The sequence below is a fragment of the Motacilla alba genome, chromosome 5 (genome assembly GCF_015832195.1).
Source record: "Motacilla alba alba isolate MOTALB_02 chromosome 5, Motacilla_alba_V1.0_pri, whole genome shotgun sequence".
NCBI classification, from domain to species: Eukaryota; Metazoa; Chordata; class Aves; order Passeriformes; family Motacillidae; genus Motacilla; species Motacilla alba.
The window spans coordinates 47,208,623-47,228,424 of NC_052020.1; the positions used below are offsets into that span (position 1 = coordinate 47,208,623).

The 19,802-nt window shown below is 43.0% G+C and overlaps 1 protein-coding gene and 1 long non-coding RNA gene across 3 annotated transcripts; one reads left to right on the forward strand and one right to left on the reverse strand.

Annotated features, from left to right (window-relative positions):
• The first annotated feature begins 889 nt into the window (after positions 1-889).
• LOC119701844 lies at positions 890-4,719 on the forward strand. The gene is made up of 2 exons (XR_005257201.1): positions 890-1,812; positions 3,718-4,719. It is a non-coding gene; the product is annotated as an uncharacterized LOC119701844 (long non-coding RNA).
• Positions 4,720-9,987: 5,268 nt separating this feature from the next.
• LOC119701843 (alpha-1-antitrypsin-like) lies at positions 9,988-19,362 on the reverse strand. Of its 2 annotated transcripts, none has more exons than XM_038138997.1 (6): positions 19,313-19,362; positions 18,478-18,577; positions 13,863-14,528; positions 12,629-12,899; positions 10,810-10,957; positions 9,988-10,233 (listed from the first exon to the last, which is right to left on the reverse strand). In XM_038138997.1, the coding sequence occupies exons 3-6, from the start codon at positions 14,509-14,511 to the stop codon at positions 10,039-10,041; spliced, it is 1,263 nt and encodes a 420-aa protein (XP_037994925.1). In that variant the 5' UTR covers positions 14,512-14,528; positions 18,478-18,577; positions 19,313-19,362; the 3' UTR covers positions 9,988-10,038. The 2 variants fall into 2 exon arrangements, with proteins under 2 accessions (XP_037994925.1, XP_037994924.1); XM_038138996.1 differs by having other exon boundaries at positions 18,460-18,577; positions 19,313-19,361.
• Positions 19,363-19,802: the final 440 nt, after the last annotated feature.

Sequence of the window (19,802 nt, forward strand, 5' to 3'; positions counted from 1 at the left end):
TTTGCCAGACATCAGATAATCCACACCAGAGAAGTTATGGAAACCAGGTTTCACTCAATCTGCAGGCCAGATAATTCTTTGTATGTACCAAAAAAAGTGCAAATACATTTGCTTTCAGATACTTATTTTTATGCCGGTAAATTAATCCCATCAATGTGTCAGAGGCAGATAAAATCTTAATATTTACTTCCGGGATAACAAAGAGTAGTGAGATATGTTCATGATTAACAGTTTTTGTATAAATATCCATTCCTATAGGGTGATAGGACAGATGGAAGGAGGAAAAAGGATGAAAGAAAAGGATGACAATCAAGGCTGCAGAAAGCTGAGACTTTATTGAACGGACCTGAGAAAAAAGTAACCTTGTTGGGCATTCAAAATATGGCCCAAGATTCCATCAATCCATGAAACATAACTGGCTGTTCGAGGTCTGTTCCTTGGCTAGTACCAGCACATTCCCAGGAGGATGGCATGGGCCATGCAGTCTCTCAGGGAACTCTCTGGGTCCCTTGCAGTAGAAAGCTGTGTTCCCACAGGATGTGGACCATGGGTCAGCTCAAAGCACCTTCACTGTCAGCACCCCGGTGGCAATTCAGCTGCAGGTTAGTCTTGCTTTTCTGTGCTACAGTCATAACTACAGTATCAGCACTGTTCTTTATGCCTTTTCTTGGAAAGATTCCTAGCCTCCTACAGTCAGGATTTTGTGCCAAACTGGAGCATTTAAAAGCCTATAATACACTGTATTATATATTCCTTTAAAGAGAGTGGTATCTCTAGTGTGGGAGCAGTCTTACTGCAGACACTTCCTGGGGCTGTGGCCGGATCAGAATAAGTGACTGAACACATCCAAGCCATCCTTCTTACCTCCCAGAAGGCCTCATCTAGCATCTTTACTTGTTCCTTCTTAGGCATTTTTGATTGAAAGCACCTATTTTGCTCCCTATATAATGAAACAATTTTTGGATCCCACTGAAGTTGCTCTATAGCAAATGACAGTAACCTTGGTCAGCATGTGATTATAGAATGAATGCAAGATTTCTGCATCATATAATTTGCTTTTGATGGAGGTATTCATTTTTCTTTTTGGCATTGTAATGAGCATGGAAGCATTTGCATGGACAGGAGGCTTAAATTACAAGCCACCACCCATTCTTCTTCAGTGAGCAGTGGTGTCTTCAAGTTCCAGTCACTGTCCTTCTAAAGGACAGCCAGTCCTGTGGTCAGACTTCTTGTCAGCCAACATTTCTGTTCAGTAGAAGATAAGCGTGGGGTGAATATGATATTTCAGCTACATTTTATTGAGCAAGTGGCTATATTTAACAAGACTTTGCTCTCTCTGACCAAAAAGCAAACAAGTGCTCTTGTGAACACACAGTGCAGTAATAGCAAAGAATTGAGGGCTCTATCAAGAGGCTGTAAGAGAACAGACTTTTTAAAATCATGGTTCATACACTTGCCACCCAAACCTGTATCTTCTGCTTGACTGTAGTTATCTTACAGCTTAGGCACAAGGTAGCCATGGTAGGCACTGGAAGATCTAAGCTTGGACACAAAGATGCTCCCATTCTAAAGGCAGAATATAGTCATTGCGTTGTACTGTGATGCTTGTGGGAGGTCAGACCCAATGATAATCCACCCTGCCTGCAGTCCTTATAGATTGGTCCAGCAAACATCTTTGCTTTTAACCTGCAGCAGACATCCTGTCTCAACTCCTTCTCAGGCCTGTGTACCAGCAATGTGGATCATGTGTGACAATGTGCTCAGATGCTCAGCCTCCTGCTGCTGTGTACCAGATCAAATTGCTCCTCCCAGGTAAGTGTAACACCATGGGCTGCAGCAGATCTGGAGCACGAAACAGAAGATCAAAACTAGAGAACAGATGTTCTTCATATGAAAAAGAAACATACAAGATACAGACAGTTCCAATAGTAAGGGAGAAAAACTACCAGTGCTTTCTCTGTGGATGTTTCATTGTTATATCAGTAAATTTTAACTGACATAGGGCTGTTTACCTGAGGAAATAATGCTGTGGAACTGTGATGGGAAAGTGTTACTATCCTAAATCCTTGTGTGAACTTCTGTTCTAGCATGAGTGACTTCTTGGGTGAGCTTAAACTCTCAAACTCTTCAGCAGATGACAAAAAAAAAAAGATTTCTTATGTCAGAACAAAAGTTTCTGTACAAAAATTTTTCAATCTAGAACTATATTATTTTAAACCAATCCTTTAGACCATAACAGAACCTTGGTTTTGTGTGCATCTAGTATAATGGAATGATTCAGCACATCACTGAATATAATTTTGGGAAATTGATTTGACTCTTTCTGCCTTTTTGACCAAAATTCAACATGTGAAGCCTTGTAAAACTCACAGCTTCCACTGCTAGCTAGCACCACAGGATTAGGTCTGTTGTCCCTCTGTGGCTGTGTGACTCCCATACTCAGCTGACTTGCACAGCAGCTCTTCCTCTTGGCATGCCCAGACCTGCCATGGTGTTTTGAGTTCTCACTGAGAGCTGAGCCAGGGGGAGGCTCCCTGTAGGAGCAATTACACCAATACAGCTGTGCCCGTAGCACTACAGCTCGCGCAGCTCAGGGAGGTGACATAAACAGTCTCTGTATGAGACAGTGGTATAATGACATAACTCCATTACTCCACTGAGTGGACTGGGGGTTTAACTGCCCTTGCTCAGGCAAGGACCATTTCAGTAATCAATTATGCACATGCTGCAGTTTACGTTGGTAACAGCATGTTTAGTTCAAGTAGATGAAATAGATTCAGCTGCTGAGGCCAGTCCACAGCATGACACTGAAAGCCTGCAAGCAAACAGGCTCTAACAGATGAGGCTGCAAAAGCAAAAGTTGAAGCCAGGCTAGAAATTTTGTCCTAAGCACACATGAAATGCAAATGCCTCATATCTTTTCAGCTCTGCTGAAAAGAAAAATGAGCTGTGCAGTGGAGTCTTTGCCCAGAGTTTTATCTCCTAGTTTGAAATCAAGCAATAGGGAGTCAGGGTGGAAGAACAATGCAAAGTCAGCATGCTCATTGCAAAGCAAACATGAGCCTTATCTTAAATTTGCCCTGAGAGAGCAGAAAACAAAGGTATAAGCTAGCAAAGCATTTTCTCATGGAACCTCCTCTGAGCACTGAGTGCCTTAGCCACCATCTCCTTTAGTGTAATTTGGTTCAATTATACTAACAGTGGTTAACACTTTGATGTCCCCAAACCATACAGTAAAGATCAGTGTGTGCCAGTGTGTGCAAGTGTATCTGTGTGTGGGTGCATCTGTGGGAAAGAAATAGGACACTGAGCCTGAGTGCCCGGACTTAAGCAAACAGATGCAGAGCTGGGAAGACCTGGGCTGTGTCTCTCTGTCCACTAGCCAGGGTTTGCTTAGGAATGATGGCAAATTGCAGTCACCCTGAGAGCAGATCTTGGGAAGGAATCTGAGAAGACAGCATGCCTTGCTGGAGCACAGCCCACATAGGGAGCTCTGCTGGCATGTCAAGCAGCCCCAGCACTGCTCAGTGGTGTGGGGAAACAGCCAGGAAGGACCAGAGTCCTAAACCTCACTGTTGCTTTTGTCATCTCAACAGTGATGCATTTGAGCTGGGGAGAAATCTGTATTATAAAGTGCTGTCATCACAGTCTCCTAGTAATTTCAAAAATGTCCAGATATTGTGCCATCTTGATGTGTAGTTTTGTTCACTTTCCCAGTTGCATGAGGCCTGAGACTCATCTCTTCTTGATGCACTTTGGGAGCCATGGAGATATGCCCTGTGTTGGTAAATGTGAGCTGCACGGGTTACAATATGATATACATGGTAGGCAGAGCTGAGCTGAAACAAAATGCACTGGCTGTCTTCAAGTGTCTATTCTTGATTCTGCAGTGATAAGGTGATCTCAGGTGTCATATCCTAAAAATTGTGGGGTTTGATTGTGTCACGTTAAAGGGCACATTTGGAAATTGGGGTTTTTTCTACATGCCTACAAATATGGCAGCAAAAACACATTCCTGACTTCAGACTTCCAGCTTCATGGAAATCTTTCCTTTCCCCTCATGCCCTTGTCTGTGCTACCCAAGGAAGGACAGCGCACTCAGGGACACCCCACGGATGACACTGGGATTCTGTATCATGGACAGTGGCTCTCTGCCTGGCAGTGAGGCTGAGAGCTACAACACCAAGGCTCCTTTCACCTGCACTCCTCTTTATCATCAGCCCCCTTGAAGGGATACCCCCATTTTCTCTGCCCAAGTGGCCTCACACATGGCCAGGCTGAGCCCCAGCACTGCCAGTTCTGGTGGCCATGGGCAGAAGCAGAGATGACCTCCTGTGCTAACCAAAGAAGCTGGGCTTTTCTGCAGCCACCAGCTTAAACACATCCTTGAAATCTGCATTTCTATTTTACTAAAGTCTGGAATCATTAGGAAGTTTTTCTTCTGTTTTCTTCAAAGGACGCAAGCTTGACAAAGAAACATGCACACAAAATCTGCCTGTTTGAGAAGACAGCTGATTCAGACAGGTTTTCTTGGCTGATGCTGCTGGGCTCCATGGGATGGCGTCACCCTCACTGGTCAGCATTACAGGCTGAGCTCATTTCCACTGCAGAGCCACTCCAGTAGTGTATCTTTTCCCCAGGACTGTATAAGGGATTGAGGATATATTTTGAGAATATTGAAAATTAAATCCACCAAGAAATAAAATAAAATAAAATAAATCCCCCAAGCTTTTGTTAAATTTTTATATGTTATACAATTATTAAGTCATGCTAGACTTTCACCTGTGGCCAAACATGTTAAATTGATTAAACAGTTATTTCCCGTCCTTTGAAGCCAGCTATTTCAACACAGCAGGTAGTCTGATAATCTCTCAGCTGTACCATTTACCAGGCAAACAGTTTCTCTGTGTAAATTAACATAGCCAACCCAGGGATATAAAATAATGGATAGAACTAGATCAAGCTGTAATCTAAGTGCTTCAAATTATACCCAGATAGCCTAGGGAGTGATGACAAACAAAACCAGACTCTCATGCTTGTCTCCTACAACCAATAACCTGCACAACCACATTCATATGTGGCCTGCAACAAGGTGTCCTTAAAAATGCTGGCTGTTTTCAGTGCCCCAACACCAACAACACTGGATGTTTCAGCATCAGTTCTGGTCAGAGGCTGGGAACTCTGACACATGTGAATGAGCACATGGGTTTTGCCACAGCAGCTTCTGTGTTGCTGTCACAGGACTGACAGTCATTTACAGCTGTGAAGATTTGTTTTAAAGTAGTTTTTCTGTGTAACCATGAAGAAAACAACCTACTAGAGTTTTAAGCTATGATTTCACCTCTTCTCAGTGAGTTCCTCTCCCTTGTCAATGAGTAGAATCATGCTCATGCCTTCCAGTAATCTGTAGCTGACTGGCTCAGCTCCTGAAGATAAAACAGAATAAATAATGATGACATCTTATTTCTTGTAGCTATCCAGGGGAAAAGAAAAAAGGTGCTTTTGGTCAAGTTGCTAAACATCCAGTGACTGAATAACAGAGTTTCAGCATAATAGATAAGATAAGGAGGCACAGAAAACGGGGTCCTACTGATGCCTGTTGTACTGCCCTCTTCGGTTTCTGGACTTCCAAAGAAAGCAGAGTGAAATTCTGTCTGTGGGACAGATCTCCTCAACAGAGCTCTGTGCCTGTTAGGCCCAGAGTGGTCACCCAGAAGGTCCTTGGGCTGTGGATCACAGCCTCCTGCCTGGGGGTGTCCCCTTGCCCTTCCAGGATGTGGCCCTCTGCCAGCCCTCCTCTTGGTCTTGATGTCCTGCTGTGGGCAAGAGCTGAGTGTCCTGTGGCCCAGCACACAGCAGCAGGCTTGGTGGAGGGCAGGCCAGGGGAGGGTCTTTTGGGGAGGATCAGGACTGCCAGCCAGGGCTGGCTCCTTGCCTCTGATTCCTCTTCCCCCTGTTGCACCAACTTTTGCCTTTTGTCCAACATTGATCCACAAGGTTTGAAGCACTTGGCAGAGCTCACGAACTGACTGAAAAGGGGTGTTTGGGGGGAATGTTTTCTTTCCAAAACATCAGTTCTTCACCTACTATCAACCTAAGGAAAGGGATGGCCACATCCTTGCCAGGAGGAATACAAGGGGCAGATGTAATCCCTGTGCTCTGGGGTCTGCTTGGGATCACTGTCACACATTTGCTCACCTGCTCTTCCCCTCGATTTTCTTCAATGTTTCACAGGTCCACAGTACACTTGGACACAGTACCTGTGCTGTGTTTCACATACACTGTGTACTCAATCTCTGGTCTTGTAGGTACTAGTTATGCCCCAAACTGTTTTCACCCAGCTCCCAGGTCTGTAAAGCTTTGATGACCAGAGACTGACCACTGGTGCGATAATTTCAGCTCTGTGGTGTCCAGCATCATCCTCTGCTTGTACTCTCCAGTTCCTTGCTATCATTCCACCATGACTATATGCCTTCATTTTTCATTCTAGGGCCACAGACACTTCATTCTATGCAGAACTACTTAATATCTCCTGGTTACATAAATATCTGTATACAATCATCCAAAGCGAAGGAAAAATTTAAACAAAGTGGGTAATAGCACCTAATTGCTGGATAGTTACTGTTACACAAAAAGTAGCAAAAACAAAACCCCAGGCAGGCCTGGGCAGGTCCAAGTGTAGCCTGGCAAGTGCAAAGAATCAAGGCTTGTGCTGTTAGTTTGACAAAAAGCAGGCCACTGTGTTACAAGAAACAACAACACTGCTGTATTTGCAAAGTTAGAGGATTTACTGACCTGTGTCTTTCCTCCTGCTGAGGAGGGGCTATCAGATCACACCTGCCTGAAGCGTGAATAGGGTGTCTTTCCCTTGACTCCTCCTCAGACGGAGACTGAAGAGCATGGGGTGGGAAGTGAGGGGACTTTTGGTTCCCTTCCTCCAGGTACAGCCTCAGTGATGGTGAGAGAAGAGCAAAACTCTGAACACCTGCTACAACAAAGAGTGTGAGCCCAGGAGGCTGTGGCAGTCTCGGGATGGGCTGTTCGGAGCACCTGGAGGCTGCTGCCAAGGGGTGCAGTCACTGAAACAGGACTGGCACCTGGCCAAGAGACAGGCAGTCACCCAAACCTGGGATGACCGCAAGCACAGCCGTCAGTTCCATCCCTACACTCTGTAGCTGTGTCAGCTGTTTCAATGGCTAATGAACCTGGTCATTAATTGTCCCTGAGAGGTGTCTCTGGCTCATTTATATTCCCACACTGCCCATCACAGCAAATGGCAATAGCCTAGTGACCTGAGGCCCTGCCTTTCTGCCAGGCCTTCCTCACCACGCCGTAAGTGCCCTGGAGATGTTTTGTGGAAGGCAGGGGACCCTGTTTCTTCCTGCCCTCCATTTTTTGGGCAGGAGAGGGGAGGACCTGCTGGGGGAGCAGGCGCCCCAGCTGAGCCGGCAGCGCTCCCCTCCTGCGTGGGCAAACGGTGCCGGCGAGTGGGAGGGACGAAGTGTTCGTCTGCAGGAGGGAGAGGGGGAGGCTGTGAAAAAGAGCTGGTCCGGAGAGGAAATGAGAAGAGTGAGTGTAATGAGGAAAACCTGCTTTGTTGCTTGCAGCGACGAGAGCAGGATTAAGAGAGTAGGACTTGTGCATGGGGGGAGAGATGAGAAGGGGCCACATAACCAGCAGCGCAGCGCGGATGTAGGCAGGGAGCGAGCTGCCTGCTGCTCTTTTGTGCTAAGCGTGGTGCTTGCCTCCTCTTAACACTGTCTCTGGAAAATCCCGCAGTGGAAAATCACAGCACGATGTCAGTACAGCAGGAGCTATTGCCGGATGAAGCGAGTCTGGCAAAAGGCTCCCGCCCGCCGAGTGATTGACAGGAAATCCCCCGTGGGAGCGGCGGCCGCCCCTCCGCGCCGCCGCTCTGTCCTCCCACGGCCGGCACCGCTCCGCGTCCCCGTAACCTCCCCAACACATTTTACAGACACGGAGAGATGGGGTAAGAGATGCAGTGAGAGGAGAAGCACAAACTGAGACTCTGCTAGCTGCGCAGCTGCTCCTGTGCCTCCCTCCTACTGCCCCGTGGGCTCTTCTGCCTGGAATATGTGAGGAAAACGCAATTCCAGCACCCTGCTTGTGAAAGGGGCGCGTCTGTGAGGGCACCAAGGGGAGGAAAGGAGGGAACCTCCTTCCAAAAATAAGGATTAACAGCCTGCAAAAGCTGATTGAGCTTAGGTGAGAAATTCTCTTCAATTCTCTTCCAGAACCACATGGGGACAACTTTCCTCCTACTATGCTGTATTTCTATGTTGATGTCTTCATCCACTTCAAAGTGGTTTACAAGGGAGCAAGCCATATTTAATTCATCTGCGGCCTCTGTTTCTTCCACACTTCTTGATGTCAACTGAGAATCACCCTACTAAAATCAATTATTTCCATTTTTTTTTAACTGCAACTCTCGGGAATTAAATTCATAACTAAGGATCTCGCCTCTTTGAGCTCTCTACCCCCTGAAGGTTTTGCCGTGGCTTTACTGGATGCCCGTTGTTTAGCAGCAGTTAACAGCAGGAGTGATAACAGCGGAAACTGACCCCGCTGAGGCTGCGCCCTGCAACTGTCCCTAAGGGAGATGAAAATCCTGCTGTCAGGCGGGGGGCTTTGTTAATTACTGCTGTGTGGGCGGTGGGCTACCAAGGCACCCAAACAGATAGAGGAGTATGCAGGAATGTGCCAGAAAAGTACATGGATTTCTGTCACTGTGAGTCCTGCCTTCGATGCTATGAGTTGTTGATATATTCATCTGTACTGAGACTGTATTTAGTCAAAAAACACCTTCAAGCATCCTGTTAACAGAGAGTATTTACTAGGACCACAGAGCAGAAAGGGGGCTTTCCTTTAGAGTGCAATAGGGGAGACAATGCTTTGCACCACACAAATAAAATCACACTTGCTCTTAATTTCACAGCAAGCGCACAAGAACTTGCTGAGGCTGTGTTGGCTTCCCAAGCCTTTGACTGCTCCCAGCATCATTGGCAATGACGTGACACCATTTCATCTCTTTCCAAACCCCACAACTTTAGGGAAAACAGAGCCAATTTTACTCCTTCTGATACCAGTTGCCAAGGCAAGTCCATTGAAGGTGGTTCCCAGCCAGCCTTCAAGCTGCCCTATGCTCTACCTAGGTGCCTGGCACCCCCACCTGAGTCAGATGATTTGCTTATTGCATGTCCTTACTTACATCTTTGGCTGTAAAAGGACAAAAGCATTTGAAAGACCTCTAATTTTCCTGAGTCTCCTTTTAGGTTTCCCACAAATCCCTGCTAACAGTATGCTTGAGTAATTGCCATCCAAATACCTCACTTTCCCATTCAGCTACAGCCTCCTTCTCACCACTGATGGATACATATGTGAGGAGTCAGTAACTCCATCTAAATCTGTCAAACTGGTAACATGTGGTGAAAATCAGATTCAAGGCAGATTTGATCCTCCTGCTCTCTTTCAAGCTGCAAGAAACTCGGGAAGATTTGCTGCTAGATTGATACTAAGAATGATAAAAGGTTTCTGGTATGGAATGCTGTTTAAGGCAGCTTTTCACATTCCCAGCGCTGTCTCCATTAGAAGCTTCAGGTTTCTGTGACCCTGCAATGTTGATCCAACTGTTCCCATCTCAGATTTACTTACGGCAACTTGCAACCACTTCTGGTTTGTCTGCAAGAACGTTCATAATTTTACCTGCTGACTACCTCCTATTAAGCAGGAGTCTTCCATTGTAATATAAATATTTCTTTCCAAATGCTGGCAAAGCTTAGGTCTTTCCTTGTCTTTCAGTCAGGTAAAAAAGGCGTTATTTTCTAGCTGAATTTAAAACAATTTCTTCCTTCCTCTTCAGCAAGTGTCATGGTCAATACCAATAGTTTTTGACGATGACATAAAATAAAAACTGTTACTAAAAAAGAACCATATACGAGCTGGTACAAATGGAAATAAATCATGTCATGCATTTTCACATCTTTAATTAGTAGTAGCAAACAAAATTCATACGTCACTTCAGCTAGTGATAGTTGGGTTAACTATTTTTCCTATGAAGAGTGTACTGTTTGTATCTCTGTCAAAAATCAGCATGAGAAAGGGATGGCTGAATTCAATGGTTGGAGGACGAGACATTGGCATTATTTCAACAGCAGTTGCTGCTGCTGCCTCAGTACCTTTCTCATCAACATCCAGAGAAGCCTTGTGGACAACCTAGGAAAAAAGAAAATAGAGTCACTCTGGGTAGTCAACAGCCTCTTGAGAAATTAATCAGAGTCCTTTTAAAGCAGCCCTGCTTTGGGGGATCCACTGAGAAGTGAGTGGAGGCAGAAGAGCTCTATTGTTGTAGTCATGGCTGCTTAAATGAGGGTTAGGATGGGGCTATGGAAATCTTCTAAAAAAAGTCCAAAATACTGGATGAAGGATAGAGGCTCCACCTCTAATTGTGTGCCTGTGCCTCCAAAACTGAGTCTCCAGGGTGAGAAGGACAGGTTGTTCTGTGCCTGGGAGCATTAGTGGTTTTCCTTGAGGAATCAGGCATTGATGCTCCTCTCATGTTTCAGATACTGCTCAAAAAATCTTGGGCAACACCATTCTTGGTAAAAAACAGACATGCAGCAATCTAATCTGATCTCCAGGGCCAATCTCCTTTTGTAAGCTTGCAGACTGAGGCCTGGGTGACCCAGCTGCAGGCAAGCTGGGAAGCTGGGAGCTGTATATACCTGGTGTTTCTGGATGCTACCACTGATGTCTTTTCCTGCATGTTTGTGAAAGAAGGATAAGACTTACTTTGGAAACCTTCAGGTCTGGGGTGCCAGTGATGCCAGAGAGATCTGCCTGGTTGGTGAACACATCCACGATTCCCATCTTCCTAAGGGTGTTACTTATTTCATAGCTCCCAGAAATAGAAAATTTGGGGAAGTAGAGGTTCATAAGGCTGTTAGGTAGAACAGAAACACAGCGGGTGGTGAGAAGGATTTTTCAGCAATATAAACAATGGTGAGAAATCTGTTTAATTCCCATGAGCATCAAATCCCAGGGGTTTGGACCCTGAATGTACAGTGAGCACCAATTCAATTGCTTGTGCTTCTCATGGTGATACAAGCACTATCATTCTTAATAATAAAAATAGCAATCACAATAGTATTTATCTGGTGTTTTGTTTCAGGAAATCTGAGCGCACTATGCTAAGTAGAACAGTAGCAAGAGCCCCTCTTTACAGGCAGAGACAAAGGATAGCCCATGTTGCTCGGGCAGGTGGAGAACTGAAGAGAAGTCCTGACAAAGTCTGCTTGGGGAGAAGTGTGACAAATTCCAGTACTTCAAATCAAATAAGTATTTTTGGCATAACTGGGGCATTTGGCATGGCCCCAGGAAAGGTCTCTTCTGCTGCCTGCACATTTGCTCATTTGCTCATTCTGATGCCTGCTGCCTGCCCATTTGGATTCCATGTCCTCTAACTGTCTTCCTCCTCTGGGCTGGCCATGATCAGGTTTGCCTTTGACTGCTGTCTGCAGGCAGCTCCTGCTCAGTGTGATTTCTGTTGAGTTTATTTTCATGCCCTGTCCAGGGATCCTCAGTCACCCACAGCAGTGATTACCCTTTAGGTAGCTCAAGTCTTTTGCTGCCTTGCAACAAAACAGTGGAACAGAAATTGCCATTTGGTTTTCACAGTTTCTCCCATGAAGAACTTATTCCTATGTTGATCCTCAATGACCTTGCACCACAAATTCATTTAGATAAGGGTTTTCCTGATATTGCAGCTGAGAATGATACTTTTTAATTTTGATATTTGAGGTATCACATTATTAGCTCATCTTCAGTTTGCTACCCATTATGCTTTTACTAACTGTGCTGGTATTTCTGTGATGATGCACTGAGATATATGGGTGTGAACTGCACAGCCTTACTAATCGTGAATTAGGGCAGAGCTTGGTAAATTAAGCATGTATTAACTTGATATTACTCATCTACTGTTGCTAAGATCTCTCCCAGACAAACAAGGTTGTAAAATGCATTAGCTGATGTTGGTGTCAATGGTTGAAGCTAACAGAAACTCATTAGATATTTATAGTTTCAAAACAAAATGCCAGAAAATCAGGACATCCACAATTAATCACTTGCCTGTTCTAACAACAACTGAATGCTGCAAGATAATTGTGTAGGACATATCATGCCTGTAAGCACTACTACAAACTGTGTAAGTTATGCTTTATTTAAGGTTCAGACTTATGCCTGAGTCACAGTGTATCAGTGACATAAGAGAGGAAAAACACACTAGCTGAAATCTCAGTATAGAAGATTTGGCTTAAAATTGCAACCATTCCTTTCAGTCCATGGAGTATTTTAGAAACACCAATCTAGGCTTGCTATTCCTTAGAGAGGAATAGCACGGTCTCTGTTCTAGTTGGGAGAGCAGCAAGCCACTCATCCACCAACAAAAGAATAGTTATATACCAACCAGCTGCAAGATTTTTACAACTAGGGTACACGAGCCAAAAATAACCCACTCAGTTCCCAGAATCACCACATTCACAGTGTTTGCATTCCCCAAAAAGAAAAAGTACTATAAATTAGGTGCCACCACAGCTGACTGGGGGAAGATTACCTCTGGAAGAGATGGTCTGACCATTTCTGGATGGTTTCCTTGTCCAGAGTTTGCTCCAACCGCTTCATTTTCCCTTTTGCTGGCAGAACCAGAAATGCAGTAGCACTGCCATTATAATGCAGCCGTACCACAGTGCATGACAGCTCCTCATCAAAGTAGAAGTCAAATCTGCCCATCTGGTACATCATAGGGACTTTCACAGTTGTTTCAGCATCCACAAAGAACTCCCTTTCTTCAGTATGCTCTGCTTTAAAAGGCTTTTCCCAGCTGCCTGATAGAGAAATGGAGAATTTAACTGAATATCCAATGTTTTATCTCATCATAGTCTAAACTTTTTATAGCTAGTAATGATAGTCACTTGTTTCTCTATGCGTAAATACTGAATTTTCAAATGTGACACTTTAGAATGTATATCACAGTAATTCAAGGATCTTTTACCTGTTCAAAAGAGTGCAATGTATTCCACCTTCAATTTATGTTTCAGATGCCAGTAATGAAATAATTAGGTGGGGTTTTTTTGTACCTACCACTGCTTTTCTGTTCAGGAGATCCATGTGATCTTTCTGTAAACATCATCTGTGTACTCACATACTGCATGCAATTAATTTCTATTGACTTTAATCATAAGCCTCAATTTGTAGATAAAATAATGTAGACTCTCATATTTGACTGGTGTTATGTCAGGCTTAAGGGCACATCTAACCCACATCAGAAATGCACATTGTTTCTGCTTTGTTCCTTAAAATATTCTCCTCTATTTGTTACTAGCTTTTTCCATATATAAATGTCAGTGTGCATGTATAAAGGACTCTGATAGGGGGGAAAAAGGGAGTATGTAGTAAATTAGGCTGTTGAATCATGCATTATTTAAAAAGAGGCATGAGGTCATATATAAATAAGTCTCAGCGCCTTCACTGAAAATTAGAAGAATATGGGACAATTGGAGTTATGGTTAAACCCAGGAACACCAGCTCAGGCTGCATGGAAGGCCGTGGCTTGGAACAGAGCTCCTGGAGCTGTCACAAAGAGAAACAAGACTGTGTGGCCTCCAGCTGCCTCCCCATTATCTGCCTCCTGCTACCTCTCCACCACCTCCACTATGCCATGAGGGGATCTTCTGGCCCAGCAAGGAGCATTGGAAATTTTCCCCAGACCAGTTTTCAGTTGAGGTAGGCGACATTAGATTTCTTGATAAGAATGAATAGTGAGAATGTGAACCCTAGAGGAGACTTACCTTTAAAGAAAACAAAGCTAGCCAGAAGCATTACAGTTTGTGGGTCCATGTCCTTGACCAAATTAGTAATTTTCCCATGTGTTTTCTTCTCTATGTAATCATTGATCTGCTTTTCAGCTTCTGTGGGTTTGTTAAAGTCAGTTGTAAAAGCCTCCAACTGATACAGAGCTTTGGCATCATCTGAAAACTTTTTTAGGAGTTTCAGCTTCTCTGTTACAAAGATGGCATTCCCCATGTTGAGCTGGACTCCACCCTCAGGATGGTTCAGCATGTGGATTAGGTTGTGGAAGCCTTCATGTATCTCTTTCTCCTGAATCTCTGTAAGGTTGAAGGCGAGTCCTTCCAGGATCTGAGACTGTGTGGCTGATCTGGCCCCAAGGGCCAGCATTGCAAAGGCAGTGGAGATGCTCACAGGAGAGAAGAAAATGTTCTTATTTGGTGCCTCCTGTACAACCTCCCTAAAAAACTGGAATGCAAAGTCAGCATTGTTTGGCACAAGTCTGAGGCAAGCCATCGCTTCACCTCCATGATGTACGTGATGTTTAGGGTCATTTGGGTCATGTCCATTGTGGTCACTGGGTGGGAGCTGACTGTGGGCAACAGTGTGAAACCCAGCCAGCAGCAAACTTATATAGAATGTGGTCTTCATGTTCTTGTATTAAAATCCTACAGAAAAAAAAAAAAAGGGGGGGGGGATGACGTTACTGAGGTAAGTAAATTAATTACATAGAAAGAGTTATTCTGTCATTACCACTGAATCAAAAAGTCTTATCTCTTTCTTTTGTCCTCAGTTTCCATGCTCTCCAGTTCTTGCCAGAATTTTTTTTTTTAATTTTCCCAGGCCTCCTGGCAAGTCTCCACCAACTCCTTCTGCCACCCCCACCCTAAATACCTGCAAAGACAAAATTCAGCTTGGATTTGTTGAATACACAGCACCCTCAGCAGGCTGGAGAATGGAGCATATCCCATCACAAAACACCTCTTGGCTAATTGGTGCAACTCTGCTTTTGACCCTATTGGTCTCAATAATTCCTTAAAATTTCATCATATAAGAAATCTGGTGTCTTGTGAGTTAGGGGAGAAAGAGGAAATTCATGCAAGTGAGCAGCAATCAGTAGCTACATGGAAACAGAATCTGGGCAAACAGGAAGGCAGGAGATCTTTAAATAAACGTTTGTCAGGTTGATAAATTGTCCTATTTAAAGAAAGGACAAATAATGAGGGCTGTTCTTCAGTAGCAAACCAGATATAAGCACCTACCTCTCTAAGGAATAGGGTTTTTTTTTTCCTAAATAGAAATAATGTAATGTCTAAAATAAGAACCTGAAAAAATGTGCTGTCTCTTCAACAAAACTGTTGGACTGGGTTCATTTTCAGCACAGCAGAAGCAGTCAATGCCATTAACAAAGAACAAGGCCTTATTTTTATCAGCTGCTCCACTGGTCAAAGGGCGAAGGGTTTATCAATGTGTTACATTTGGCTGTGGTAGCCACGTTTCATTGCAGAGCTGACACTCTGCACTGTATAAGCTCTTAAAAAGAGACCTTGGAAATGGGGTATGAATGTCCCAACAGGCCTCATTTCTGAGGAGGAATCTAGGGCAAAGAAATGGTGCAAGAGTTGCACAGGGTTTGAGGAGATAATGAGCCAGACTTGCTAAAATTGTGCACAGAGAGACATATTACACCAATTGCACCTTTCATCTCTGGCATGACTCAACTTGAGAGCCTCGTCAGAAAGTGCTCTGCTTATGGTCCTGCTTTCTCTATGTCATCAAAGGGAGCAATTTGTATTAGTAGTTGAATATCTACTTACAGATAGACTCATGAGAACAACAAAACATTTTCCAGCTATAATCAAATATTCAAACGTTTACATGTTTGTTATAAGTAATTTTAAAAAGCAGGCCTATTGGCAATCACAGCATTTCTGACAAGTGTAAGAACTATAAGGACTGGGTTCTTGGTAGCTACATTTTCAATTACCGTATACAGTAGTTTTAAGTTATAGTTTGGTCTCTTCTGATTTTGACATTGAAATAATTCTTGATGTATCTAGATGCTTGTAACTCAACACAAGAGCTCCCGTTCTGAGTTTTTAGAACTACTATCAGTGAGCCAGTGTATTAATCAGACTTTGAAGAGAAATCAACTCCCAAACAAAAGCATCAGAGCTAAGCCAGATCTATTTCCACATATCCAGCAGCTGATTCAGACACCTGTGGATAAATTATTTACTATGAACTATTTACTCAGCTGCAGTCTTAATTTATTAAGAATAACATGAATACCAAAAAACAGAAACATTTCATTTTAAACATAAGTTGCCACCTGTTCTCTATCTCATCACATTTAATATTTATTACAAAATATGACACCTGATAGATTGGCTTTTCTATGTATGCCTCAAACTGCCAAATCTATTTATTTGGAATGGAAAACAGAAAGGGATTTTAACTGGCTTGACCTCAAAATTATGGTGAAAGGATACAGAATTGTTTTGCTGTAAGGATTCTGTAAAATATTAATTACAGTTTTCTGAAGGCAATTTTCCCTATCCTGGTATTTTTTTTCTCTATGTAGTTACAACATGTTCACATTTTGTGGTTAATTTATGTACTTTCATGGAATTAATTTCATTTTATTACAGCTCTGAATTCACAGATAATTAAATACAATCTGAATCATCCATCTGTTACTCAGTACTGGCCAATCACAAACAGTCAAGACTCATGAGTCAGACCTCACAAAAATCTTGATAATGGTTAGTTTTAAAGGCAAAGATTATAAAAGACTTAGCAGCTGTGATTTGTAGAGGTTTTTTTTTGTTGTTTAAGCTTTCAAGATACAAGTGGTCCTCTTCATTAGTTCCTGTTTTGAAACCTAAAGGTACTTTTATAATAAGATTTGCACCCTCTCAACCTTCAGAATACGATTGTGGATTGTTATTTCATATTTTATACTTACTATTTCATTTCATGCTATTATGGCTTCTGGGTTAGCAAGTGATCAACCACTGACAAATTGACAACAGACACTGTTTCAGCAGGAAACAGAAGATGCAGATTCTCATATGGTGTTAAAGACTGATGGATTTTCCTATGGAGCATAGTTGCTAATGATTTATTAAAAAGCAAAGGGCTGAGAACCTGTGCTTTAAAGCCTTTAGGTAATTTCCAGACTGGAGAAGTTAATTTTGCCGAAAGCTCTTTAAGACCTTTAATTCTATAATTTCCAGAAAAAAACAGTTTATCCATCAACATGGCAGTAGGAGTGAAAGGCACTTCAATTCTAGTTCCAAATCTAGTCTGGCTTGTTGAATAGCCTGGAAGGAAACATGTTAACCTCTGCCTCTTTTCTTTGTGTGTGTGTTACACAATGAGAGTTCATTCGTGGTGTTCAAGAATAGGTGTCTTTAAAGAAGAGCTTTCAATCAAACCAGACGTTGATACAAGAGCATGCCAGCACTTGGAAGACAGTGTTTGCAGCAATTTATCTGTAATAGACTTGGAGATCACATTTGCTGAATATATTACCTCTTCCCTAGCACACAATATTCCCTACCATGCAACTAAGAAAGAAAATGGAGAACACTGGGATTAGCTGAATTTACCTTAGAATAATTCCACCAGAAAATCTGGGAGCAGGCTGGACTGAGTTTTCTGACTGACAGAACTTGCTTCTTTATGGATATAGGTATTTTGTCCATTTTAGGGCTGATTTCTGTCTCTATGGTTTGTAGAGATTCTGGAGACAATTTTCTGCCTTTAGAGTCCCATGTAATGTTCTAGGAGATGAATATTCATCCCATACTACTCCCATAAGGGGTCCTCACTGATAATCTCATTTCAGGCAACGTGAAAATTTGCACTACTCAAAAACATATGAAGGCATAAATAGAAAAGCTGTTTGCTCACCAGATGGTGCTGCTTCCCTCCTGATTGTTTCTGAAGAAGGAAATCTGAGAAATTGTTTCCTGAAAGCAGCACTGTGGGGGCACCAGGTACATCAAGTTACAGCACCACAACCACCAGTGGTGTCTGCTGGACTAAATATCAGCAATTTAGAGACTTGTAAAAAGAATCACCCAAGCACACAAAAAATCACAAAAGAAAGACTTGGCTAGCCATATCTGTGAGTGAGAACATGGCCTCAGCAGCCTGGCCTGGCTTCTGAGGTCATGAAGCTTCATAGGTCCAGGACCACCTATTCAAAGGAGCACCACAAACTCACCTGTGCTTTCCTGGCTGGCCAGAGAGCTCTGCTTATTTAGTCATATGCACCTGAACAGGTTCAGGGCCTGTTCCAGATGATCATGTAGATATTCACTTCTCATTCAGAGTTTTGATACCTCTGTGCCTGAGCCACTGAGGAGATTGCAAACACAAGCCAAGGCCATTGGACTGTTCAGAGAATCCAACCACTGTGAATATTTCATTAAAAGTAATTCCTTTTGCAGCAGAAATGTGGACACCTAGTTTACATTATCCTTTAGAAATGTATGTGACTGTTCATTCACAGGGCTGTTTTGTGTTTTTTCTATCTTCTGTGAGCCAGCTTAGCATTGGAGAACTCACCCAGAAAGTGGCATCACCTACCTCCAAGACTCCTTTTACCTGGAAACAGGTGAACATGAGCTCTCACTCTTCTACCAGGCCACCATGAGTGTTTGCTGTTGAACTTGAGTTCCTGCACACACTCAGGGATGAAGCATCACTGATGCCAAGAGAATAAAAAAGTAGACAAAAAAGAATGAGTGCAGTGGTTAGGATAGAGGGGATTTTCTTCTCTCTACAAGAACAGATCAGACCAGGTTCTCAGTTTCTACATTTCAATGTACACCTGACCATAGGCTAGTTTCTGGCTCATTAAAAAATGTTGACCTCACTGTGAACTTCTGAACATGTGAAAACCACCAATTTCTCCACTTCCCTCTCAATGGGCCTGATAATTACTTCAATGATGTCTTGTCTAATACAGAAGTAGACATTAGATACACCATTCCCTAAGCAATGGTATTTCTTGTAGACTTTCAGTATAAAAATCACCAGATTTACTTAAAAAGAAGCACCAATACATAAAAAACAAGTTCTAAGCACCCATCCTCAGACTTTTAATGAATCAGGGCCTATTTCTAGCAGGAGGTACATCAGGGAAAGTCCCCCTTTTAGGATTTCTTGGCTCCAGAGACTACCTTGCTTTCTGGCAAGACACTCTGCTCTGCTTTTAGATTCTCAATCCTTCCTCCAATGACCTGACAAGGTCTAGGCAACTCATTCCTTCAATTGTGGTGCCTATGTCCTTTATATCCAGGTAACACAATAAAAACCTCATTAAACAGGACAGATTTCAGTATAAGATACAACCCTATAAAAGATTTAAAAGTGATTACCTTCAACAAGAGGAGACACTTTTAAAGTGTCTATAGAGAGCAAAAAAATCACTACTTACAGCAGCTCCCTAGGATCCTGCTGTCTTCACCAGGACTACCCTGCAGCTCCCTCTCTTATTTATACAGTTGAATAGCATTATGAAAGCAAAACGTCCTCTAGAAAACATTAACCAGGACAGACAAGCGTTATTACTTTAGGAATGGTGCAGAGTAAACAGTGAAGACAATTTTTCTGGGCAGGCACCTGATTTTTGCTGTATATGCATGGCCAGACCTGGCCTTTTCTTAGAACAGTCCTAAGAGTCGCCTGCATTTCTACACATCCTCCTAATGGGAATCTAGCTACTCACTCTGGGAAATGCTTCACATGCATCATTAACTTCTGTAAACTGCATGAATTCATACAATAGAAGTAACTGAAGTAAGTGAAATGAAACATATAAATAATACTAGACATGAGCCTAAGGAAAAGACAGCTGTGGATGCATGCTGCTGCCAGATCTCAATTTAGTATTTTTCAATGAGGTATTTTGCTTCCTTTATACCAAA

Excerpts from the sequence above, each read along its gene's own strand:
- LOC119701843 (XM_038138997.1), bottom strand. The coding sequence starts at position 14,511 with ATGAAGACCACATTCTATATAAGTTTGCTGCTGGCTGGGTTTCACACT. Across the intron at positions 10,958-12,628 it reads TCAGACCATCTCTTCCAGAG|CCTTATGAACCTCTACTTCC; the intron begins GTAATCTTCCCC and ends TCTACCTAACAG. Across the intron at positions 10,234-10,809 it reads CAGACCTGAAGGTTTCCAAA|GTTGTCCACAAGGCTTCTCT; the intron begins GTAAGTCTTATC and ends CTTTTTTCCTAG.